The sequence below is a fragment of the Doryrhamphus excisus genome, linkage group LG20, assembly GCF_037039965.1.
Source record: "Doryrhamphus excisus strain RoL-2023G ecotype Guam linkage group LG20, RoL_Dexc_Guam_v1.1, whole genome shotgun sequence".
In the NCBI taxonomy this organism is placed as follows: Eukaryota; Metazoa; Chordata; class Actinopteri; order Syngnathiformes; family Syngnathidae; genus Doryrhamphus; species Doryrhamphus excisus.
This window is the reverse complement of record NC_136376.1, coordinates 14,510,922-14,538,485: the sequence shown is the minus strand read 5'-3', so window position 1 is coordinate 14,538,485 and position 27,564 is coordinate 14,510,922. Positions and strand designations below refer to the sequence as shown.

Below are 27,564 nucleotides of genomic sequence, written 5' to 3'. Positions count from 1 at the left end.
CTTCAGGTGTTGTGAGTGATGCAAAATACAATAGCTAGTTGTTACAATAACAATGTCGCTGTCACTTGGTTAATATATGTAAATGGACCATTGTTGGCGTATTTTTTAGGTATTTTTAGGGTGTTATTGTCGAAATATATGGAGGACCAAAACTGCCAAAATAATAAATAAATAAATAAATAAAAGTGGAAATAAAAACAAAAATGAAAAAAAAATCAAAAAATTAAATACAAAAAAATTAATATAAAAGGAAATAAAAACAAAAAAAATATATACAAAATATATACGAAAATCCGACTTCCTGGTGGACCCCGCCATTATTGTCCCGGTAAATGTATACTTTTCTCCCTGTATACTTCCTCTTGTTGTGGCCGTTTGCAGGCATACCTAGTCGATTTTCGCACTCACCTGTCGATCAACCAATAGGCGAACAGTTCAACCCAAGACACACTTAGGACCGCCCCCTCATTTGAATAGTTTTTCCTTCTGCATTTCAAGCTGACATTGTCTGCTGCATGAAATAAATACATATGAGAGCAGAGTGCTTTTATTTATTTATTGATATGTAATTCTATTTATATATTTATTTTGTATTTATTTTTAATTTTTGAATCTTGTTTTTTATTTTTGTATTTATTTTTGCTTTTATTTACTTATTTATGTATATATTTTTTATTTTTGTTTTTATTTCCATTTATATTAATTTTTTTGTATTTAATTTGTTGATTTTTTTTCATTTTTGTTTTTATTTTCACTTTTATTTATTTATTTATTTATTATTTTGGCAGTTTTAGTCCTCATAGAAATAGGTGGGTCCCATGACGTCCATTGTAAGCTCAGTCATGTTAACTCGCTTTCTCTCGTCAGAGTTCTCAGAAAAGGGAAATAAATACGTATGTGTGCATTCTTCACATAAGGACAATTGGTTGAACTTGATGTTTGAGTATATCACTGCTATGAATCCCACAATAACCCTCAGGCCCTAAGAGTGTTAATGTGTTTGTGCGGATTATTATATTTGTATGGACATGTGTGCAGTCATTACTTAAGCAAACATTGTATTTTTTTTTAGAAAAGCACTTGTTTGCCTTCTATACAAACACACGCATCACTGCATTCAGAGTCTTCTATTCACCGTCCAACCTGGCACCTGTCTTCATCCTGTGTCACTAGTCTGCACAAACAATGTCAAACAAAGTCATTTGCTGGGATGAAAAGAGACGTTGACATAAAAGACATAAAAAGGTACAATTATACACAGGTTTGGTGTGGAACCGTACAATGGACCACATCATTGAAGCGAAAGAAAAAAATCAATCAGCGCAAACAGTCTGAAAAAGAACAGCTGTGAGAAAAGTGTTATCTTTGGGGAAAACACATTTTGTCTGTTTAAAGCAGGTATTGGACTTGAGGTAGAAAGGACCAGGTGTACCAGTATGGAATATAGTACATACTGAAACATGTAAAAACAACAAATCTTACTCAAAGATGTGGACAAACTTTGTGGGAACAGTTAGGAGGGGCATCTTTTTTATTGCACAAAGAAGGGCCCATAAGGGCATGCTTGTTTGGTGTGGATGAACTTAAGATTCTGACATGCAGTAGAACATCCATACATTTTCTAAACCGCCTATCTTCACTTGCTGGAGCTTATCCCACCTGTCTTCGGCTGTCTTGTACACCCTGGACTGGTTGCCAGTCAATCAAATGTCTACATTCATACTTATGGACAATTTGGAGTCATCAATGAACTTAACTGTTTTGGAAGTGGCTGAAAACCGGAGTACCCGGACAGGGGAACATGCAAACTCCACACAGAGATGCATGGGAATCGAACCCAAGTCTGGCTAACCACTCCCACCACCGTGCAGCCGCTGTAGAACATCATGGCTTATAATAAATGTTTCTTCAAACATTATATAGGCCGCATGCTGACAAACAGAAATCACCATCCAGAGCGGAAACAAATTCCAACGGACATATTCTACATTTTGTAGAAAGACCAGAAGACTAGGAGCTCTTATGGCTTCAAATAAGGTTGACCGCTCAATTTAAGCAATTCTGTCATTTGATGTATTTTAATACGCATATGCATTTTAAATGAAATTTCAAATTTGATATAATAGCGCTGTCAAGGCGTAGGTGTGAGAGCATCTTGGACCAAACTCCCAAATGCACACACATTTCTTTTGGGCAAAAGAAATGAATTTATTTAGACTCAAGAGTTCATAAATAGAGGAGCATTGAATCCTCAGTGGACAGACAGGGAACGCTGTGCAGACCGCGAGGCAGGACAATAAGCACAATAAGCAGGAGGTCAAAAAGAGTAATGAAAAACGCAATAAAACATATCTTGAATTGTAACTATTAAGAACTTCCAAACAGTCAGTGTCTCTACAGAGTCCATGGACCGGAGGGACAATGGGATGTCATTCCAAAGACACGGTGCCACTTCTTTAAAAGATCTGTCACATCGTGTTCTAAAAAAGGTGCAAGGGACCATCAGCCTGGCGGACCTCAGGCTACAAAAACTGGCTGTGCAAAGCTCCAAAAGTGAGCACAACGGTTTAAAAATGAACACGCCATGAGACAGGTAGCCGATGGAGAGTTTTGAGGATGGGCGTGATGTGGGCTCTCTGGTTGGTACGGGTTTAAAGCCTCGCCGCAGCCTTCTGAAGAGATTGTAGTTGAGCCAACTCGCTCTTGCTCAGACATGTAAAGCGGATATCACAGCAGAATACACAAATCCCTGCGTGATCATCTCGGGTTCTTTGTTGGACACCATGGGTCTGAGTTTAGAGATGGAGTGGTGGTTCTAGTCACGTGGCGTGGTCAATAATGACACCCAAGTTTCTAATGTTACTTTTTGCTAAGTGATTTAGGTCAAGGAGGTGCTGCTTATTCGCAGAGATAATAGTCTTTGTTTTACAATATTTGTCTTTGTTGGATAATATCAGTTTTCAGGAAAAATGACCATTGTCCATGGTCACATGATCTCCAGTTTTGTTCATCTGTTGACGTAAACATGGAAGTGCAGGAAGGTTTTGGGTCCAGCCATGTGTATCCCGTTCTCCTCCGGTGTTGAGAGTCCAGACTAGAGAATTTACAGCAATCTGGTGATTTGAGATCTGCCATCATAGACCTTGTGGTTTTGGTGGACAGTGATTCCACATCAGGGCGGATCCTTACACATCAGGGAAATCCATGAAACAAATGAACTCCTTCATTTGTCATTGTTCATTCCATACAAATGCACGTTTGCTTGTGGATTTTTTGTTATAGATTCTTTGTAGAATCTATTTATTGAACTGAGTGCACATCATCCTTTGTGGGTAATGTGTACTGCAACTAGCATTAAACACATTTAATCACCCGAATAGGAAAAGAAAGCAAACAAAATGCTACTTCTCCTCTGAGGCGTCGTGGGTAGTGCTATATAAACAAGTTATTAATGCGCCAACAGTGTTACCTGATATGGGAGTGTTTCTGCAAATGGATTGTAAGCAAGGCTTCCAGCTGGGCCTATGTTGACTCTCTTACCAGGAAAAAATGTAATTGTTTGTTTGAAATAAAATGTGTTATACAAGCTACAAAAATTCTTAAAGGAATAACAGAGCGATGACACAGCATGCATATTGGCGTATAATATTTCCCCAGGCTTGGACACTTTCAAGCGAAATTTGAAGCTGCCATGTACACTCAGGTTACATCGACTTCCTGTTCCATAGGGAAAAATGCAAATTTTCTTTCTGACCTCTTTGTGTAGTTGTTGAAAATGTGGTTATTTGCACTGCATTGCAACATATACAATATATATATGCATGTATATATATATATATATATATATATATATATATAGTATATATATATATATATATATGTGTGTGTGTGTATATATATATACAGCATATATATATATCTTAATATATATATATATTAGACCCTAATACAGGGGTGGGCAAACTTTTTGACTCGCGGGCCGCATTGATATGACAAAATTTACGGGGGGGGCAGACTATATATTTTACACGTAACAGTCCACCTGGTATTATTGTATCTGTAAAATTGTCATGCAATCTGCTATTATTATTTATTAATTTATATTTATATTTATATATTTTAAAAATAATAAAATATTATAATAATTACAATAAAATGAAAATAATAATTATTATATTATTATTATGTAAAATATGCAAATATAACAATAATATTATATATAATTAATATAATAATTAGCATTAATATAATAATTATAATAATCATAATAGTTCTAATAATAATTATAATAATCTAATAATCTAATAATAATAATAATATTATTATTATTATTATTATTATTATTATTATTATTAGATTATTATAATAATTATTATAACTATTATGATTATTATATTATTATTATTATTATTATATAATAATAATAATAATAATAATAATAATAATAATAATAATAATAATAATAATAATAATAATAATAATAATAATAATTTATTATTATTATTATTATTATTATTATTATTATTATTATTATTATTATTATTATTATTATTATTATTATTATTATTATTATGTGCTTGTGTCCCTTTTTTCAGGAGCACTTTGTAAACAACAGACCATGTCAAAAAACGAAATTGATAAAACCATCAAAAGGTTGGCTCAGGCCATGATGCCAGGTTGTATGTTGAGTGCACCAAATTTGAATGGGAAATTTTATTTGGCTGGCATTGTGTTCCAATATATGTAGAAACAACATACTCCATATACTCCTATTACATATTACTAGCCAATTTGTGGTTTTATCTTTGTAATTTGAATGATTTCTAGTCATATTTATAGGTATTTAGTGCTCATTGCCTCTACTGTAGCTAACATTAGCTAGCTACAGTTTGCTAATGACAGTTAGCTAATAGCCGAGCAATAGGGTGCATCAAATTTGAATGGGAAATTTTAAATTCATAATATCAATTTGGCTGGCATTCCATTTTTTTTAATGAACATAAAAATGTCTTTTGCAAAGTTTTGAGGAAATCCATTGAGATTTAGGGGTGCCACCTCACACATAAACTTTTGTAAAATTTCGGAAAATGTGCAATTTCTAGTCTAATTGCCAAAAAGTTGACCTGGAAATGTTGAGTACAATGAACTTCTATACAGCATCATTTTCTATAGGGTCATCAAAGGGGGCCCAGACCAAAGACCAAGCTGAGACTGCTCAGCTATTAGCTAACTGTCATTAGCAAACTGTAGCTAGCTAATGTTAGCTACAGTAGAGGCAATGAGCACTAAACAGTGTCTAAAATAATACATGGACAAGTTTATATCACATTATGTAGGACTACAGTACTACTCTCAATAAATATGAAGCATCAGTAATATGGTCTACTCTATATTACTGTTGTTGATGTTATGCTTGCTCAGCTATTAGCTAACTGTCATTAGCAAACTGTAGCTAGCTAATGTTAGCTACAGTAGAGGCAATGAGCACTAAACAGTGTCTAAAATAATACATGGACAAGTTTATATCACATTATGTAGGACTACAGTACTACTCTCAATAAATATGAAGCATCAGTAATATGGTCTACTCTATATTACTGTTGTTGATGTTTTACTTGCTCAGCTATTAGCTAACTGTCATTAGCAAATTGTAGCTAGCTAATGTTAGCTACAGTAGAGGCAATGAGCACTAAATGCCTATAAATATGACTACAAATCATTCAAATTACAAAAACAAAACCACAAATTTGCTAGTAATATGTAATAGGAGTATAAATACCAACAAAAACATAAAAATCACCTCAAATCTCCATGGCGACCATTGAACTGTTCACCACTTTATTCCACAAAAACAGATGTATGGTGGCACCCCTAAATAATCATGTATTGGAAAAATATTTTCTATGTGTTGTTTCTACATATATTGGAACACTTTTAGTACCCAGACATATCAAAATTCAATAATTGTGTTTTTTGATGCACCCTAACAATTGTTAAGAGGAGACTGCGCCAATCATGCCTTCATGGTCAAATAGCTGCTAGGAAACCACTGCTAATGAGGGGCAACAAGCAGAAGAGATTTGTTTGGGCCAAGAAACACACGGAATGGACATTAGACCAGTGGAAATCTGCGCTTTGGTCGGATGAGTCCAAATTTGAGATCTTTGGTTCCAACCACCGTGTCTTTGTGGGACGCAGAAGAGGTGAACGGATGGATTCCACATGCCTGGTTCCTACTGTGGGGTCTGGAGGAGGAGGTGTAATGGTGTGGGGGTGTTTTGCTGGTGACATTGTTGGGGATTTGGGGATTCAAAATTGAAGGCACGCTGAACTTGCATGGCTACCCATGCAAGCCCATCCGGTTTGCGTTTAGTTGGACCATCATTTATTTTTCAACAGTACAATGACCCCAAACACACCTCCAGGCTGTGTAAGGGCTATTTGAACAAGAAGGAGAGTGATGCAATGCTGCGGCAGATGACCTGGCCTCCACAATCACCGGACCTGAACCCAATCGAGATGGTTTGGGGTGAGCTGGACCGCAGAGTGAAGGCAAAGGGGCCAACAAGTGCTAAACACCTCTGGGAACTCCTTCAAGACACCATTTCAGGTGACTACCTCGTGAAGCTCATCGAGAGAATGCCAAAAGTGTGCAAAGCAGTAATCAGAGCAAAGGGTCGCTATTTTGAAGAAACTAGAATACAGTAAAGTCTCGTTATATAGGTACGAATTACTACTTATTACGATACTATTTTCATTTCCCGGCAAATTTCTAGTCTTTTATGATATAATTAGCTCTGTTAGTACGATACCCGGTTATTATGATAATCCGGTTACTAGGATGCCCTTTTCATCTCCCGCCAGCCAATTTGGTCTGCTTATATCGATACAAAAGCAGCTTAAATCAATCTTTGCTTAAGGATTTCAATACATTTTTCACTACAGCGTAAGTTTATTTTTATTTACTGTAGTACAAAATGTATTGTAGTACAAAAGCATGCTAGATACGCAATCCATGAACTCAAGGAGAAAATTACATGCCATATCAAAGATCCGCCCACTTTTAATGCAGTTCGGCGCAGGATCGGATATATGGATAGTCCGGTTATATCGGTATTTTTTCCGACTCCCGAGAATATCGATATAACGAGACTTTACTGTGTAAAACATGTTTTCAGTTATTTCACCTTTTTTGTTAAGTACATAACATAACATATATAAGTATAAGTATACATATGATAAAAAAAAACATTATTAAGTCCTTCTGACAAATGCACAAATCTTAATCAACACAAGAAACAGGAATATTTTCTTGCAGCATAAAGGATCTTACCTTTCCAGTCTAAGTGCATAATGAACTATAAATGAACTTTATGTAGTAATTTGTCTTTTAGAGGCTGGAACACAAATTACATTTTCATATATGGTTATTGATTTCAGCAAAGGGAAACTGCTTTAAAATCAACTTGTTAATTAAGTGGTAGAAATGTTGTTCTGTCTATTAATGGACAAATTCCACCACTATAAATATGGAGGTTTTTTTCATTGAAGGTGCTGTCAGCCTCGATTACGCAGCTGCCCCGAGGGCACTCACTTTTGGACGTACTGCAAGTATTAATATTATTCATATAGCATCCTCCCCTCTGCCTGCTTTGACTACATAAGCTACACATGCACTACATGTAACACATACACACGCAATGTTACGTTGTTGACAGCTAATGATAGTGATTTGGCTAAGTTTAGTTACTGCTGAGTGGTTAACATGTAGGTCATACATGCACACATGGGTTCGATTCTCTGCTTGGGCATCTGTGCGATCTGTGGAGTTTGCATGTTCTCCCCGTGCGTGCGTGGGTACTCCTGTTTCCTCCCACATTCCAAAAACATGCATGTTATATCAATTGGTCATTCCAAATTGTCAATAGGTATGAATGTGAGTGTGAATGTTTGTTTGTGATTAGCTGGGGACCAGTCCAGGGTGTACAGTGCTTATTATATAATGCTTTGCTGTTAAAACAGTGTAGAATATAAAAAAAAACAGTATAGGTGGTCAAACGCTATACATTAGCTTGTAAAAACATCATGTTTTGCCCCATAAGGCTATATTTTGACATTAAAATTATTACATTATTAAGTTATTTGAGGTCACGTCACTCAGTAAACATTGTGTCATTAAAACATACAAAATTCGATGTTAGACCACATGCCAACATCAGTGACCTCACAAATGGACAAAAACTCCCAGGAACACACAATTTTTCACTTCCTGTATATGGAATATATCCTTAAACTGTTCAAATTGTTCAAATAGTAAAAGCCTAACAAAGACATACAACATAAGCAATACCCCATTTTAATACAAAAGTTCTGCATTTGTGAATAATAAAAGTGTAAACCCAGTGAACACAAAAAGAAGGCCATCGATGTGAGCGCCTGCGTGATGACGTCATGAAAACCACGTGGTTTTGTTATTACAGGAAGTAAAGATGGCCGCTCAGTCTTTTCTCTCTGAGTCGGCTCTGGGTTGGTCTATTTTCACCTTCATACTTTTGGTAAGCACTTGTGAGGTTGCGTAGCCACACTATCCTTTTTTAGTTTGAACGACACACGTTTGAGATACTTTCGCGACCGCTGAGCTTTCTTGGTTTATGCGTTTGAGTGTCAACATGGCTACCGTGGTGTAGCAACACTACTGTATCACTCGGTTCGTCTTGATTTAGTCTTACACACAGGAAGGTTATAACTTTATTGAATAAAACACGAATAAGCGTCCTATTAAGATTACATTCTTATTCGATTAGACTTGCAACGGCGGCGACTGAATTCTGAATTGGCATATTGCGCAGTTAGAAATTTGTTTTTGGAGGTGAATGTACAATATTTTTGTTAAGTGGTCTGATTTAAGGTGTATGGAAATTGCGACAATTCAGTCAAATTTTCTTTCTCGACAAATTAAGTACAGCAGTAGTGCTAAAATGAATCCTCGAAGCAGCTCAGCGGCTTACTGCTCATTAGCAGCGGTTGCAGTCACGTGACCAGAGCCTAAGTCAGTGGTAAAATCTCCATGTCCTCTCTTATCGAACATTTGCCCTTTAATCCAACTTTGATATTTTTTAAACGTGTACATAGTTTGATGGACCTTTTAACAAGTACCATTTTCTTATAAACAACCTGATCTACTTTTTTTGGCTTTACTTCTCTTCATAACACTAGTAATTGTATTTTCCCCATTACGGCACCACCAATAATTGCTGTTATTTAGATGCAATATCATTACAAGGTAAAAAGACGGCTGCTTGTCTTTTAATTGCTCCTGAATGTGAGTGGAAGCCCTTTATCAAAGTGTCTTTATTTTGCTGTGTCCATACTGCCTGTGTGCCGATGACAATGTCATTTTTAAATAATGTGATCAGCCTACCTTTTCTCTCATGGCATCGTGTCTGTCTGTTGTGTAATGTTTGCAAATGTATTGACTAAACTAGTGCAAATATACTGTGGAACATTGGTTAGTGGCAGACGGTCCGACTCAAACCGAAACATAGTCTAACCAGATCAACGTTTCCCATAGGAAATGATGTAAATCCAATCAATTCATTCCAGATGCCTCAAAAAATGAAACAAAATTGCCAGCCTTCATCTTTAACGATTCAGTCTTTTGTTGAAAAACATTGAACAATACCGTGAAACAATACAAACATGTTTAACTGCAGATGAGAAAACATAAATGACAAGTTTAGTTGTCCATAATACTAAATTACATTAATTCATTTTGTCGTTTATTGTTCATATTTTAAAAACAAGCAAAACTTGCACAAGAAGTTACATTGCACACCTGATTTGAGCCTCTTAGCAAAAATAAATTGACTGAAAATGGCTGGTGGTTCAATGCCATGAACTCAATCAACTCAATGAACTCCCACCAGCTTTAGCTTTAGCCTGATTACTAGCTGTCAGTCTGGCAGAACAAAACGGACAGTGGCTGATTGTCGGACAGTCGGACAGCAAGAACAGCTTCATATGTAAGGATCGTCCGATCCCCAAAATTGAGGAAATCGGCGATAATTGATTGTTGCAAGTTCAGTTCCCATAGAAGCACTCTATCCAGATTCTCACCACAATTAACTAGACGCTTCAGTTGCTCAGGTACCACCTCTTTATAGTAGGTATGGACTAGCGTAACAAAAATAACCACAGAAATCAGTGCTGTCATAACATTCAGGATTTGGTCACTGCACAGCAAAGTTATCCACACCCTTCTTTCTTCTTAAACTTGATTGGATGTTAATAAATGCATTCAATGAGGCAGATTCTGTTGGAAAATGTGTTGTCTTGCTGGAAATTACAAATGGATCACATTAGTCAAGTCCTGAGTCACTGATGTCAAAGTCCAAGTCAAGTTGCAAGTCTTGGCGCTTTAGTTACTTGGCTAATATAAACAGTCGTGAACAAATATGTATGTCATTCATTGTAATATATATTCACATATATCGTTCTTGTTCAGGTCATCCTTGCTTTCTGTTGGGTCTATATCCGCAAATTTCAAAGTCGTCAGGAAAGCGAAGTTGTTTCAACCATCACGGCAATATGCGCACTGGCCATTGCATTGATAACTTCAGCACTTCTACCAGTGGATATTTTCCTCGTCTCCTTCATGAAGTATCCAAATGGCACCTATAAGGTTTGTAGCGGCTCTTCTAATTGCTCCACTAATATTCTATCGAAGATATTGGGTTTCCTAAGGACATCTTGTTTTGAATGTTGTCTATTGTGGCTTAGTAAGGGTTGGTTTGTTTTTCCCTTTTGAAATGTAGCAGGAAAAAATATATCGTATATTTCTGCTGTTTTTATGTTAATTTTGATTAATACATAAATGTTTTTTAAGACATGTTTTGAATTAGTTTGGTTGACCTTTTACTATTTTGTTTCAGGAATGGGCTGCAAACAATGAGACAAGAGCACAGATTGAGGATACAGTCCTGTATGGATATTACAGTACGTGATTCCTCTAATTTTGTCTTGTACTTAGCTGTGGTGCATGCCATTTCATATGAAGAGTATTTTTCTTTCATTACAATCATTTTGCTGTGTGTGTGACTGAATATACACCCTCCGAGGTGATCATAACAGCTGAGACAATCACTCATTGACACAACAGCCTTATCCGGTCTGACACTTGGTCTTACAAGTTTGTTTTTGTTCTTACATTATCAACCCTTTACACTTGTGTTTGCATTATCTCTTATGTTCCACTGCATCCACTGACATAAACCAAATACCTTTTCATCATTCCCAAGCTGAGGCCATTAGAATTGGTCAGATCACATCCATCCATCCATTTTCTTTACCGCTTATTCTCACAACGGTCGCGGGTATGCTGGAGCCTATCCTAGCTGTCTTTGGGTGAGAGGTGGGGTACACCCTGGACTGGTCGCCAGCCAATCACAGGGCACATATAGACAAACAACCATTCACACTCACATTAATACCTATTGACAATTTGGAGTCTCTAATGAACCCAACATTAGCGTTTTGGAACGTGGGAGGAAACCGGAGTACCCGGAGAAAACCCACGCATGCACAGGGAGAACATGCAAACTCCACACAGAGATGCCCGAGCGAGATCATATACAATATAGGTTAATTACGTTGTACTAAATAATTACAATAATATTATCATTGTATTATAATAATTTGCTTTCTCATGCATACTGCATATAGTAGACATTTACAGAGGAATGCTGGTCATTGTTTCAGTCCCACTTGTTTGGTAAGCCAAAAATAATCAGACATGCTGTAATTATCCAATCCTAAGGCCTTAAGAATACTGTGAAAAAATGCAAAAAGGCCCCATAGATCACACAAGTATTAATCAGCGATAGCAGTAATAGGCAAGGATTCTTGCTTATCACTTGCTAACATAAAACTATAGTGGCACTGAAACGGCTCCGTGTTTGGCCTGTGTATTTGGCTCCGAGTTTGTTGTCTCTGATGACAGCAAATTCAGCCATTCCAGAGACGCTATCGCACATTTTCCAACAGCTGCTAGCCTAAAGTGCCTCCAAGCAACACTGTTATGCTCCGTCTGTTAAGAAATGACAAGCTGTCTGCTCGCTTTCGACTGCTCAATCCAATAAACTAATTCCACCGGCCTTATGACAATAAACTTCCGCAGTCCGTTTTCAGCCCATGCTTATGCAACATCCAAGAAACCACAGTCTATTGTCCTCCAGACATACAAATTAGATTTAATTTCTACTTTGGATTAAACATACCCTGAAATAGGAACTTTCCTTCATTCAGACACAACACATGAATAATTCAGATGGTTTAGTCTTGAAGGATGTATCCTTTTAGTCTTTAATTCAATTATTGGCCAAACTGCCTGGAATGGAACGCATGTTCATGCTGTCGTAGTTAAATCTGTCCAACATCAAAGGATGTAATTATTTGCTTTAGTAATTTGGAGTATTTAACCCAGAATCACTGTGACACAATATATTTGAATACACAATTACTACTTCATGCATTTTGAAAACTTTAAGTAAATGGGTTAGTCTAGTTAGACCTTGCTTTTATGCTCCATCAAAATGTGTGTGCTCATTCTGATATGTTTAGAATTGCAACACAAACAACAGCACCAGATGTTGAATTATATTATGCTCATTTCGGAAAGTAACCATGATTTCTGTAATTGAGATGATCTGATCTGTCATTACTTGTCGAGGTTAAGGTTAGCTGATGCAGCGATGATTTGCTGCACTAATATCGGCAAAGTAGCCTAATGAAGTACTTTGAAGTGTATATATAGTGATAATGCCATTATGCAACGTGAATTCACTATCCCACCAGTCATACACCAATTCAAAAAATACCTCTTCTTTAGTCTTTAGATTATTCTGCTTAACTCATGAGACGTCGGCTCAGTGAGCATTCAAAGGATTACTTCCACAAATGACTTTCAATTTTTCTTCTTTTTTCATACCTCTACAGAAGGGTACCAGTGATGTGTGACATGCCAATAACTCATCTTATTATGTCAGTATTTTTCTGATTATTAAGGTAATTGCTTTCATTCCTCATTAGACGGTGCAAATGTAAATGCACTTGTAGCATGGAAATTTGTTGTTCTTATGAAGGGTTTGAAGCAGTTTTTGCCCTAGCCAGGCAGCATTAGCTGTCATATTTCGACTCATACACAATGGAGACCGGCTTCAGCCATTTTGTAGGCTATTTAGATTTACATTTAGATGTTCAGTCAGTCAAAAGCCATTTAGGGGTGACTTGTTTTTATATGCCTGCTATTGGTGATGATACATCACTAACATTGACAATATAGAAGGACTTGACAGCTGAAGCTGAGCAAATAGTCATTTTTTTAATGGGTGCCTGCCCTTTTCACTACATTGTTAATGATGTTTAGGAAAAAGACCTTTACTTTCCTATTTACCAGTAGGTGGAGACCAAGCTCCATGTGTGTTGGATGGAGAGCTCCCTCACAAGTCAAACCTTTCAAGTTCACTGAGATGTGCTGTGCTTCTGTCCATTTGTCTCTTTGGCAACTGGATATATAGTACATTGACAAAAAGCCATTTGATGCTACTGAAACCATGTGGGTGCTGTATTTAATCGAAATGAAAAAAAGTGAGATACTAGTATTATTCTAGTATTCACATAGGGTAATATTGCATATAGGGCAAATAGAAATACAATTACTATATATATATATATATATATATATATATATATATATAAACGGTCACATAAACATCCTCCTCTTCACAGTCACTTATAACATGTGTTGGTCAGATCGATGAATGGTTGTTATTGAAACACCCACTTCGTTTTCAAGCCCAAATAGCTTTTTTGTGATCTTTGATGAACCGTGACTTTGAAAGCCCCGTCATTCCATTTCATATCTTTGTCCATTTATTATTTTATTTCCTCGGCCTGCTCACTACTTCAAAGCAGTGATGCATAAGACCCTTAAGCAACAGGGCAAAATACCCCTGAGCCCTCTAAATAAATCATTGGCTTTCTGTCTCCCTTTTCAATGCCATTTGCAGGAGAGGAGCTGGAAAGGATGCTATCCTCTTGTAAATAGACTACAACCACCTACATGCATGTAATAGACAGGTGATGCTTTCAAGATTTGGAACATTTTTACCATCTGTTTTATTTTGGTGTGTAGAACCTGATGTTCAATCATGAAAATATGGTCCAATATGCTAATGAGGTGGCACCTTTCTTCTTCTAATTTGCTGCCACATCTCAATTATGTCTCCCAACATAAAACGGCATTTTATTTAAGGCTCTGTCCACATGAATTTCCCACATGAAAAACTCAATACACAAAGGTACTAATATGTCCACTTAAAAACACATTCACCAGGTGAACGTATATGCTAGATGTACTAGATCAAGGCTGTCAAACTCAAGTGCACAGGAGGCCAAAACTCCAAGCCTCCTTTATATTGGGGGCCGAGCGAAATATCCGTGTTCGTGTGGACAAGGCCTAAATCCCCTGACACATGTAAAGGTCTGCTGCAGACGTAATGACAGGGTTTCAATTCCAAAAAAGTGATTGCGCCTTTTAGCAGCAGCACAAACAACTGAGATGGTGGAAATCGCCATTTTCAACAAAAGGTCATGGATTGTTTGCACGGTTTGTTTGAAGCAGAAATAGTGGTAGTAAATTCAGTGTATAAAATTGAAATGTAAAAGTAATTACGTTACAATATACTGAATTTTTATTTCAACGTATGTACATATGTATGCAATTTTATATATTGTTCAAGTTTTATATTGGCTGCACTGTCAGGTAAACAGGAACACAGGAATGGCATGCAACCCTTAAGTTGGTCCCGTCTATGTCAAACAACCATGTTGTTGTTATTGTGCCTGACATACCAGTATGGTATCAACAGAGTAATGTTATGGAATATTGTTCTGTATATGTGGACATGTATTGTTAACTTCATCAACATAACTACTGTCTAGTTACACAGCATAAAAACATTCATGCATTGCATGGCAGTATTAAAGTCATTTTGGAAGAATTCTGTAGATTGTTAATCACCGGAAGAAAGATTTTTGTATGCACGAAAGCTGACTTTGTCACTGACTTTGTTCAAGACATACAGTGACATTATTGCAGCAGCTCTTTTGGTAGGTATATGAAATATTGTAATGAAATATTGTAATGATGGTGAGGCAGGACAACTGTGTGCACAATCAGCCTTTTATACCTTTACAAAACAGCGCTTTTATACCTTACAGCAAGGTGCACTCCTCTTCTTTCTTGGGTTGGTGGCTGAAACTAGCAATCGTGTGCAACTGCCCCCTATTGCCCAACCTTGAATCACAGCTCAGAACCATACATAACACTCTCGCCACTATTTACAGGAGACTCGAAAAATAAAAATATATACAAATGGAGGAAAACCATGTCAGCCAGCTGATGTAAGTTCAGAAATCCTTTATTGCCCAATTTCCATACGTCTCTGGCCGAAGTCCCCAAGCAAATGTGTAAGCAATGGTTAGTTTCCTTTTTGATTGTGGCTATGTCAACAACTGTATGCATTTATAGCATCCATCGTAAGTCTTATTCTTTATTCAATATGTACATTAACTCGGGCTGTCAAATGATTAAAAAGTTTAAACAGATTAATCAGACCTTTAAGTAATTAGTCATGATTAATCATCACTAGCAACTGTCTGAAATATGCCAATTTTTACTATATTTAATGAATAGAAAGATAAATAATGATATACTGTATATTCCTATGTATCACGTGCTCCAAATGAACTGAATATGTCAATCAAGTTAAAAATACTCCACACAAGTCCATTTGTTTGACACTAGTCTCTTTTAATAGTTAAACATTTGAATCACGCTTTAAATCGCGTTATGAGCGATGAGGGATTGTGTTCACAGACATCACGTTCTTTCAGTGTAATTTCCAGCATACTTAAATGCAGTAAATTGTACATCTGAATTAAGCCTTTAGGCGCTAAAGTTTTTTTCCCCAAGAAAATACTCAGTTTGATATTACTATTTCAAGAGGTTGTATCTTGAAATGGTTAGAGATAAAGGAATACTGGAAACGGAAAAAAAAACATCAGTATGACCCAAGACGGGAGTAACTTCACCCATTTAATGTGCATATTGTGACCTCACACTGCTATAGCAGCGTTCCGACGACCGTTGCTACACACACCATACGTTGTTTTTTAGGAGAAACAAATGAATCCTCTAGGACGGGGGTCAGGACAGGGGAGCCGCACGTGGATTCAGCCTCTTTGTTGTGGCAGATTATTAAAGATTCTGAAAACGTTTTATCTTCTAATTCTGTATTACTATATACATAAAGAAACATCAGTTATCAAAATACAACATGAAGAGGTACAGTATATGGCCACTGTTATAACCTTTTCTCACACCTTATGAGGAGCTTTAATTATTTCCTTGGTTTGATCAGGCCCCTGAGACAGGTACTAATAGGCATTTTAAACCGTTCCAATCCTGGCTCATACGGAGTTATCCACACGGTCTCTCCCTAGATGTTTGGGAGCGATGCAGGTGCTTGTCGTCGTGCCATACCGCTCAGCAAATGCCTGCATGGACAGATATTTTCATCACTCTCAGGAGTCCTTTGTCAGAGAGTGTCTCAGAGTGAAATGTCCCCTGGCATTTAATTTTCACATAAAATGTAATATATTTCACCTGTCAGCAAGGGACAAGAGTCTAGCTTCTAATACCCTTGTGGACGGCCACACGGAGGTTGGGACAAGGGTCTAATGTTTCTCATTAAGCCTTATATGAAGCTGCAAGGAATGATGCGGCACTCTATGATATATCAGATGCTGCTTTGATTAATTATTAACTGAAACATTAGTTGCCAAGTAACATCAAAGTACTGTTTTCACAATGTGTCCTCAACTGACACTATATATGTGTCCAGCAGGTGTTAGCCTCGACCTGTGCACAAGAACCAGCAAAATGTCTCTTCCCAGATGTAAATGAAGATGTAAAAAATAAACGCTATAGAAAAAAATTTGAATTAAAAAAATCCATTCTTTCATTCAATTCCAGCCATTTTTCAAGACATCCCTCTCAGTACTGGCCATTTTTCACCGACGGTTTTGACAGATTTTTCAAGGCAATACATGGTAAAGATCCATGCGGAGCTCTTCTAAAATGCGCCTCTGCTACCTTGTGGCCGTTTTTATGGCTTAAAACTTCACTTAATATGATCTATTCCACGGTGCAGTTGCGTCATTATGTCTTTTGTGCCAAAAAATCGTAAAATACGTATAAATATGGGGGTCGAAAAAACATAAATACTAAATACGTCTTTGTTAGTGAATGCGTTAATTTGTCCTCGGCTCTCTGTATATATATCCCAGCAGTCTTTGGGCGAGAGGCGGGGTACACCCTGGACTGGTCAATAACCACATATTTATTGAAAAATAATGTCACAGTCTAGAAAAAGTAAGCCCATATGTTGCTGATATTTGTTTGTGTGTTGGAGTGAGTACATTTGATAAAAATATAGCTTGTCTTTGAAAATGCTTAATGCTGTGTATAATCTGTAGTTGAGACTTGTGGTAGTATATTGTTTGTTACATTTACAATACAACAGTGACAGCAATTTAAGAACATAATCTGCTGTTCTGTAATTTATCATCTGTCATTTTTCAGTTGTCGTTATTGCTGTGACTAATTTGTACTGGAAGTCAAACACAATGTGTTGAGGGACAACCTTGTCAACCTACAATCTTTTTGTTATATGACAAAATAAAATTTACCCCAAATGATTTTACCCCAAATTAAGTCATTCAATACCAAAGACGATTCCAAAGATGCATTTAAAAAAGATGTATTTAAAAGACGCAACTGCACACTAAAATAGGTCACAGTTAGATCAGTTTTTAACCATAAAAACGGCTACAGGGTGGCAGAAGTGGGATTCATTGATCTTTTGCAGGTAGAAACACACTCGACAGCAAGGAGGAAGTGGAAGAACACAGAGGACTGTAGCATGCAGAAGGTTGCTCATTGGAAAAATAAAGTTTAAGCAGTATCCAGTGTTCAAAAATATACACAACCAACATATAAATACTTACCCACTTGACCCAAACTACCAAGGCGATCTACCGGTGGAGTGAGCACCCCTGCTGTACAAAAAAACGAATGCACTGCTATTACCGTCGTTTCAAATTTTTGTCGTTCCCATGGGGTATCAGTCATTCTTTATCTTGATCTCCTGTGAGATCAAGTGCTCCAAGACATGTTCATCATGGTTTTTCTGTCTTCCACCCACTTACTGCTGAAAAGAATACCATTAGCTTAAAGTAGTGTTTCTCGATCTTAAGTGTACCTCACCTTGGCTTTCTACATTGAAAAAGTTTTTTTTTTTTTTTGGTGAACATTTAGTTTCTCGTAAAGAGACCAACAAAGACAGTTTGACAAAGTGTGCTTTCACAAAGAAAATATACTGCATACCAATTTTGGAATTGCCTCTGACACTCTAAAAAGTCATTGGTGATTCTGTGCTTTTTTTTTTCCAAAGCTGCCCAAAGCAATGTTAAACACGCCAGTGGCAGCAGGATAATGGGTTGAAATACAAATGCTTCTCTAAAAGGATAAATTGTTCCTTGTGCTGGATGGCTTTGAGGACACTAAAAGCGCTGTGCACTCAGTACAAGCAGTGGTTTTATTAACACCTGCAGAAAGACTGAAAATAATGATGTGTCTTGTTATCACGCTATGTGTCCCTGTTTCAGCAAACGTCTCCCTTAGACAAAGTACACATGTTTGTGATCAAGTATCCTATCACAACTTGGTAGCAGAATCGTAAGACAGGTGTGGTCAATAAGGGCATGCACACACTAGGATGATCGTACTGTACTGACACTTCACACTTAAAGTATAGCATATTTGGAAAAGGCCACCTACAGCACGCTGTGTGAGCGCATGCGAGTGGGGGGCCAGGAGAGGCACAACTAAGCCTGTCTAAGTCCAGCACGACACGAATGGCCTAGTGTGAGTACACCAAAAGTAACTTTAAGTGACTTGTTTGACTGCATCATAGCCTGTCAGAAGGGATTGGCATCATCCACTTTTCAATGATTAAATGAACACAAACTTACCAGACTATGAATCATTTAAAATTGTTGACAAAAGAGCATGCAGACAATAGCTGCTTGAAGCTCACAGGAATATCTTAAAATCCATTGTTTTGTCTGACCAACCATTCCAAACATAGATATTCAATTATAGTCTGCTGTGCATGAAAAAAGAAACTCCAAAAGTTTTCCGAGGGAACTAAAATATGATATCAATTGATTGAAAAAAAGTTGGTTGCAAGTTACAAAAAAACACAACTATTCACCCCTGTAAAAACTTGGCAAAGTGTTCCCAGAGTATCAAAGTCATCAGATAGCCTCTCCAAAAACATTGTTAAATTGGTTAAAAAAAAAAAATCATGTATAACAGCCAGCATTGCTTTCGGCCTCTAATGGAAGCTTCACTCAATTTTCCTTGGGAATTGTCCCATTATAACGTCGTAAAATTGGTTCCTCATTCATACGCAAATACCCTGTAAGGCAAACCCTTTTTTTTTTTTTTAGGATTATTATTTTTTTTGTTTTTTTTAAAGAAAGGCCTCTTTTGACGCATGTGCTATGTCACTGTCATAAAATGTGTTTTTCAGATGACTACATATGTGCCACTGATTTCAAAGCATTTAGAGAAAAAAAAAACATTTTTACTGTGGGCCATCATGAAAGCCTTAGCAGATGTTGAAATTCTAGGTTGTCATGGACACTTTCCAGTTAATGTGTTCAGTGAATGCGCTAGCATTATTATCGCCTTGTTTCTTTTCCTTTCTAAATGGGATAGCGACAAAGGTGATTTAAAATACTGTTTCACAGATGCGTTTGGTTTTAGGATTGAAGCAACACATTTCAATTTGTACCCATTCATGAGGTATGTGATTTTTGAAGTGTTGCAGCAGCTTGAGAAAAATAAAGATACAGCTTAGAGGCAATTATTTTTAGTTTTTACAGTTCCTTTTATAATATACTGTTTTTTATGATGATTCACTACAATTTATAATATGACATACTTATTAGAACACATACCACATGAGCTTTTGACAGATGTATTTTAATGAAGTGACTGAGTAAAAGAATTGGAATAGTGTAAGATTGTGGAAATGCAGAAAAGGTAAAATATTCACAGAAAATAATTAGTGTGTACTCACTGGTGCCTTTTTAATCTGTCAAGGGAAATTTCACATCATTGCAATTGGATTAACTGGGTACATCTTATAGCAATTTCAGGCTTCCATGAGGAGTAATATTTATTGATCCGCATTAGGTCCTGAGTGAATGTATTATATTACAAATCTCTCCGTCGCCACAAAGTTTTATAGAAAGAAGAAATGTTCAGTGTAATGTTTGAGAATTATTTACTGTATAGTATGTGTGTGTATACAGTATACAGTACAGTGGAACCTTGGTTAGCGTCATCAATCATTTATATGCCTATAGAATTGTTGTATACATGTCAAGCTATGAAATCTATTTTGAGTCAACCGATGATGACATCATAAACAGGGGACAGTGCTGATTTTCAGTTACTGTTTCCATGTTTGTTTGTTTTTGTAGTTTAATCAGACTCGGCCATGAAAGCTGCCAACGACGACGCTTTGTGATAAAAATACATTAAGAACACACAGTTGGACTTAAACGGTGTATTAATAACATTTTGCTGTACATTTCAAATGTGACTGAAAAACACGCAAACTGATGTTCTGCTGTATCTTCATTGCAGAAATTATTCTAAATGATTAATTCTGATTTTTATCTTTTTTCTTTCCACAGCACTTTACTCCATCATTCTGTTCTGTGTCTTTCTATGGATCCCTTTTGTTTATTTCTATTATGAAGAAAGGGATGATGACAACGTCAACACTTGCTCGGTAATATTTCACATTATTCTGTATTGTTATTATTCTCCAAGTTGTATTGTTGTTATTATTCTTCAATTATTCATCAAGTAGCTTTTCACATGCAGCGATCCAGACATGTACCGCATCGTGTCAAACAAACACAAGTCAGCAAATATGTGACACTTAACTTAAAGGGGACCTATTACAGACAGACATGCTAATTTTTGACCCTTTGTATTGACTTTTGGACTCCTATAGAGCAGCTACACGCAATAACAAACACAGAAGACTTGCTAGAGAATCTGCACATATTCCAGCTGTATTTCCTTGGATTTGTTTTAGTTTATTCCACCCACTGCCTGCGTCCGGGCACGTCCACTCCGCTGTGATTGGTCACACATGTGTGTGTGCTTCCTAACTAACCAACAAACCTTCAACCCTATGAAGCAGAGCGTTTTTAGCCAACCCAAACTTCTTTCAGGGCTCACTTCCAATTGCGCAAAACTTGCTAAATCCTTAGCATCGTTGAACACAAGAATACAGCTGCTTTTATATCGATATAAGCAGACCAAATTGGCTGGCGGGAGATGAAAAGGGCATCCTAGTAACTGGATTATCATAATAACCGTGTATCGTACTAACGGAGCTAATTATATCATCTAATTCAATAAGCATCTTTGCAGTGTGATGCAAACCTTGATATTCAAGAATACCGATCCCCACTAAATGAGATTTTAGTAGCGCTAGCTGACGAGCGAAAAGCCAGAGCTATCAACTCATCATCCGGCACAGCTGTTTAAGGCATCAGGGTGTGAGGTTTACCAGCGTGGTTTCACGCAGCCACACCAGCTGGCATCTGTTACATAAGTTTTAGTATGTCTTCAGAAAGTGATGCAAAAATCAGCAGCTTTCACACTGCTGCTTCTCTTCTCCGTCTGTCAGCTTTAAGACGACTGTGGTCCTTTTCCAAAGACCGGAAAAAATGTATCGTTACTTGTCCTTGCAACTTGGATGATCACATTATCTCTGATTGGGTACATAGAGTAAACACAGTATTACTTTTGAATCACAAAATTCACAAGACAAATTGAGTATTGACTCGTTCCCAGCATTGCACACACCCACCACCACCATTAACATTCTTTTTGCCACTTAAACTGAATTATAGTTTTTTCATGGCCATGATTGTACACTTAAATGTCTCTCTTATTGCAGCAAGTCAGAAATGCTCTGAAGTACACGGTTGGATTTGCCATTGTCTGCTTGGTGCTTCTATTAATTGGGTAAGTTAGACACATTCTTTTGCTACTTGATAGCTGGATGCCATTGTGTTCGTTGCATGAGCGGAAGAGCTTGTCAAACATTTACAATGCTATATGTCAGGAGTAAAAGTGTTACTTACCTATTCTATTTGGAATGATCTATTTGATGGAGTCTATGTGAAGTCTGTGATAACGTGATCAAGATTGTACCATACTTTTTACTCCATGGTGTCCTGGGATTCAGTGCTCTTCTGAAGATGTAATTTAGCCAGTTTTCTCCAGACATTGAGACTATTGACGCTTTGTTACGCCAGTTGTTACCCCCTTCCTTCTATTTTTACCAACATGATAGCTTTCCCCTTGGACTGCTTGTCTCCCACCAAGAGACACCAGTGTTTTGTTGGGTGACAGTCCACACAACAGCTTCTGCGGCTTGATCTTACAAGGCTTTTGTTAACCTTTAAATGGTTTCTGACCTTTCACTGCCACAGGTATACACAATTGCAAAATGAAAAACTTTCACCTCAGAAAGAGACAGTTCTTCTTTAAGTTACGTAAAAAAATGGCTGTATTTCTTGTACTTACACAGGGTAAAAAATCTTTTTGATGAAAATTCATAGCTATGCACAGTTTTTACATTATCTCTCAGATATGCACCCAAACCAAAATTGTCACAATTTATGTTTTTCAGAGCATTTGTTCCACTTGAGGCTCCACCGCAACAGAATGCCACCCAGTGGGAGAAAGTTCAATACCTTTTTGAGGAGCTTGGCAGTAGCCGTAAGTACTGTTCTTTCTTTTATATAGTCAGCCCAAGTGAGTGGTGGCATTTTGGTTTGGAATATGAGAGTTGTGTCACATAAAATGTCATGAAACCCGCCCAATGAAGTCCTTTCTTTATGCATATGTTCTTTACTGTGCACCATTTGGTCCTATGACTAAAATATCACTGTCAATGCTGAACCACAACTGTAAACACAGTCTTATTAAGCCTAATTAAGTGCGGCAAATGTGTTGGTGTCGCATGTACATATATTGAGCATTGGCGTATGTGTGTGTCTGCAGCAAAAATGTGATGTCATTCAGTATAGATTAAAATGTTCTACAATTTCCTGGATCGACATTCAAAATAGATACAGTTCAGGACAAAATTATTAGCCCCCCTATGGAGTTTTAAGTTTTTCCCAAGTACTTTTTTTTTTTTAATTTTCAACATAGCATATCTGAACATACTACTCATACATAGTCATATAATTTTCCCTCCAGTAGACTGTATGTAAAGTTGCTAACAAATAAATTGCGTTTAAAAAGAAAACACTGATCCCAAAACTGCAACTGCACACTCCTCAGGTGTCCTCACTTGTTGAGAGGAACACTGTTTAATATGCTCCGAAACATGCTAATGTGGGAAAAATGCCAAATGTGGACTCCTCTGAGTCCTCTGGACCTTTGCCATATGCGGATCAAGGAGGAAGTTAAACCATCTGCCTCTTTTCACAATAGTGGACCCCCCATGCATGCTTCCTAACCTTCCTCCATTGGCACAGGGGAACATTTCCAGGTTGCCGTGGTGGAAATGTGAGGGTGATCCCTGTTCTAATTCCCTTTCTCCCTTCTCTCTCCAGATGGGAGGTTAATTGTGTAAAGGAAAGCAACGTTTGCCACATAATGCAGCTGACTGCTTTGCTATGAATGGTCACTGAGGTCACTGTAACTTAATGACTTCAAAATTTGCTTTATTACAATGTCTTCATTACACATTGTTATGGAGACCTTTTATCTATTTATATTTTTTTTATTAAGTGTATTCGTGTAACTGATGTAAATATTATATCTTCAGTTGGAACAAGTTAACCACAATAAACGGGGGATGACTGTAATGCAATACTAAGAGAAATTAGTGTTTAAATCTATTTGGCCTTCAGCTGGTGACACCCCGCTCAAAAAATATGCTATATGCCTTAAACATCACATATTATCCAAGCCCAGAATATCAAGTTAATATTTTCTAATCATATGAATATCCATGTCAAGGAGAAAGAAGCACATAACCACCGAGGCCTGTGCTGACGGGCGGTCCCCGAGCTGAGAAGTTGCCGCTGAGAGCACGAGGGCTAACTGGAAAGCGGCAACTGTGTAGCATTTTACACAGATCCCTAAAACAGGTGGGATCCTGACAGGGGAGAGAGTCTATCGGTCTGTTCATCAATCCCTGTCTTCTAACTCCAGCTTTGACAGCTGCTGTGACACCTACTGTTGCCCTTGCCTGATAGGTGGTCCCCTTTATTCTTCAGAGTTGACACTTCTCAACTCAATCTACTTATATTCCCAGATCAAGCTGTTTTTAAGTCATCTGCGTCTATGCTGAAAGTAATGGCAGAGACCCGCTGTGTTTATGCAAAGATTTTACAGCAACACAGTAAACAATATTGGATATGTACAAATACCCATAACATTTTAAATACATCTCACCAGTTCTTCTACATACTGATATGATGAAACTTTGATGAACAGCAAGAGCCTTAAATTAAATTTGGGAAATGTTTTCTGTCTGTCTTTGTCTACTTATCTTCAATGTTGGGAGTGTTGTAGACAGATTCAACAATACGGTGCTTGTTATGCTATTCACATTAGACACTGGTTATCACTGCGGTGAACTGCTGCTGTGTGCGGCCACTGTGTCTCTGAGTGTTTTTTTTCCTCACCCTTTTTGGAGTAGCTATGCCAGACAGCATTGTTCTGTTTACATTTAATAACCAGCCACACATTTGGCATTACATTTTTAGTGACAATTTGATTTGTCATAAATCGTGCAAGTTGAAATTGGTCGTCCTCAACCGAGTAATGCACTATTGTTTCATTATGAACAGTCCAGTTCAACTCGTACAGATAAATCTATGTATAACATCTCAGAAACACAAGTATTGTGCTGTTTTTCAAGTTTAAACCTTTTGTAAGTGTATGACATTTTTATTTAAAGTTGACGTAATCTTAAAACAGCCTTTGTCATGTTCAAAACCGTAAACCGTTTCAATTAAACTCGTTGCTGTATGTAATGTGAGTTGATTCATCCAATGGTTTTACTTCATATAATTTCCTGTTGTGAACATGGACCAAATTAATTTTGGTGCCTATGTGACCTAAATGAATACATACGTAACATTGATTACCATTTTATCATCTTGAAACCTTGGGAAAATGAAGTAGCATAATATGGTTCTCCTAATAAAAACATGCAATAATGGCAATGCTACAGGTTTTTGTCAAATGGATGTAGGATTGCAGGATTCTGCTAAAGTCTCCTTAGAACAAGGTCAAACGACGCACTGTACTCTATATCCAATTGCCATCCTGTCTTTCCATTTACAGATGGTCTCACTGCCCTGGCTTTCTCCATCAGCTCCTTGACCTTGATTGGGATGCTGGCAGTGATCACTTACACAGTGAGTTGACACCAGTGCCATGAGTTTCCACATTTTAAGTTGGTTTTAAATGCATATATAAATGAGTAAGTTGTTGCTGACGTCTTTTCCTTTGAGGAAGTATGTTGACCTGTAAATGTCTGATCAGATGTCACTTTTATATATAGATCTACTTAATGTATGTCTTTTTTTACATTCTGCCATATTTCTAATTCCTCTCCAAAAAAATGCCACGCAACTTTTGTTAAGACTGTCCAATTTTCACAGTTATCTTGGTAAGATAAGAGACTGAACATTTTCTGTTTGGGGTGGCACCACTCTGTGTGGGAGTACCATGCTGGAGGGAAACCAAAATGCGAGAAAAATACTTGGGCATCAACCCGGGGAGTAAAAGTAAAAGTGACAGCCAACCTCAATCTATCCAATTTCTGTTGAGCCCAGAGTCCCATTTGACAAATTACACAACAATCGAATGTGGAGCTCCTGATGAATAATACACAACCTAGTAAGTTGTAGAACCAATCTTCCTTTAGCATCGCTAATCCATCTCAACTGGGGTTTTAGCCACTGTTCTCACAGTTTTCAGTAGTGTAGAGAGTGGCTAATGACCAAGTACAATGTGAGGCTAGAGCTTTGCTTAGTTTCCACTGCCCCCTCTTTTGCCATTGACTCTTCCAATTACCTGCTGTAAAAGCTATTTTTATTTCTTCAACGCGGCACTGTTCGCAGCAATAGTACTGCTGCAGTCTTGTCTTTTAAGTCACTCAAATGGAAATGAACACAACATTATTGTGACAATAGAGGTGCAAAATGGGGCACTATAAAGTCTACCGCTTATCACCGCATGTACCGTAAGCGCTATCTTTCAGCTTTGTCTAACTGTCCCTGCCACATTTTAACCTTCCATACCAAATATAGTTCCATGCAGATTTATGTTTTGATTATGAAGATTACAAACAAAGCCCACGTGTTACTACAATCTGTATGTTATATTTTATTAATTGTACATCCAGCCATTCATCTTATCAGTGGCTTTATTTAAAAGCATTTTTTTACATATAGATGTACTGTATGTCAAATGGCTCAATTATATATTGACCTTCCTCTTGCTCAATAATTTACACCCTAAATATGCAAAGGTGACTTTAAATGGTAAAGACGAAGGCCTGTTGATCTAATAACAGATCACGACATTGACCTGTGTAGGTGCTGTCACTTAATGAATCACGGCAATGTCACATTTTTCCTATGTGCTGTATATTAGAATCTTCTCAGCCTAATTAATTCACTCCCCTGCGTAGCTCTTTAGTCAGTAGTTTCAACACCATAAAGAGCATGCTTATGCAAAATCACATATACTTATACCGCCATAGAAAAAGCAGAGGGTACACTTTTCGATTCATAAACAAAAGTTTGTAAGATTAAACATAAAGATTAAACAGAAACAATTTTAAGCTTCATGTCAAAAGATTACAGACTTTGCCCACTGCCATTCATTAGATGTCGGCTAACACACTCTGAAGTTAATTATATAAGTGTCATGGAAGAGACGTAATTATTTCGCTGGCGATTGACTGCCACTTTGACTCGTAATAAGGCTATTCGTTTGTTCTGCTTTTGCAGATTAGCTGAACTGTTGTGAAGATTTTGTTCAAAGATTACAAAGACACTGAAGAGGATTTGTTGATGTCTTTTTGTGGTTAATCTTCAACACCCTGTCACTGTGTCCTTTCCTAAATCAGCCAAACGTTTCTAGGTTTTCGGTCAGTGTCCTCAAGATAGTTATCTTGTAGTGAAGAAAACACATCAAGTCAAGGTCAAGAACAAAAAAATTATCTTTGTATTTTGTATGCAAAATTCTTGGCCCACCATTTGCTTCGTTGCTTCTTTTTGTCAGTCTGGTCTTTCCCAAACAAACCA

At 37.2% G+C, this 27,564-nt stretch overlaps 1 protein-coding gene across 1 annotated transcript in view; it reads left to right on the top strand.

Moving 5' to 3' along the window:
• Positions 1-8,424: 8,424 nt before the first annotated feature.
• lmbrd1 (LMBR1 domain containing 1) overlaps positions 8,425-27,564 on the top strand; it is a 43,843-nt gene continuing 24,703 nt past the window's right edge. The window contains exons 1-7 of the mRNA XM_078787168.1: positions 8,425-8,555; positions 10,505-10,681; positions 10,932-10,995; positions 20,893-20,990; positions 22,176-22,243; positions 22,914-23,002; positions 25,592-25,665. Of these exons, the coding sequence (XP_078643294.1) occupies positions 8,490-8,555; positions 10,505-10,681; positions 10,932-10,995; positions 20,893-20,990; positions 22,176-22,243; positions 22,914-23,002; positions 25,592-25,665 (636 nt within the window). The 5' untranslated portion in view covers positions 8,425-8,489. The remainder of the gene's footprint in view (positions 8,556-10,504; positions 10,682-10,931; positions 10,996-20,892; positions 20,991-22,175; positions 22,244-22,913; positions 23,003-25,591; positions 25,666-27,564) is intronic.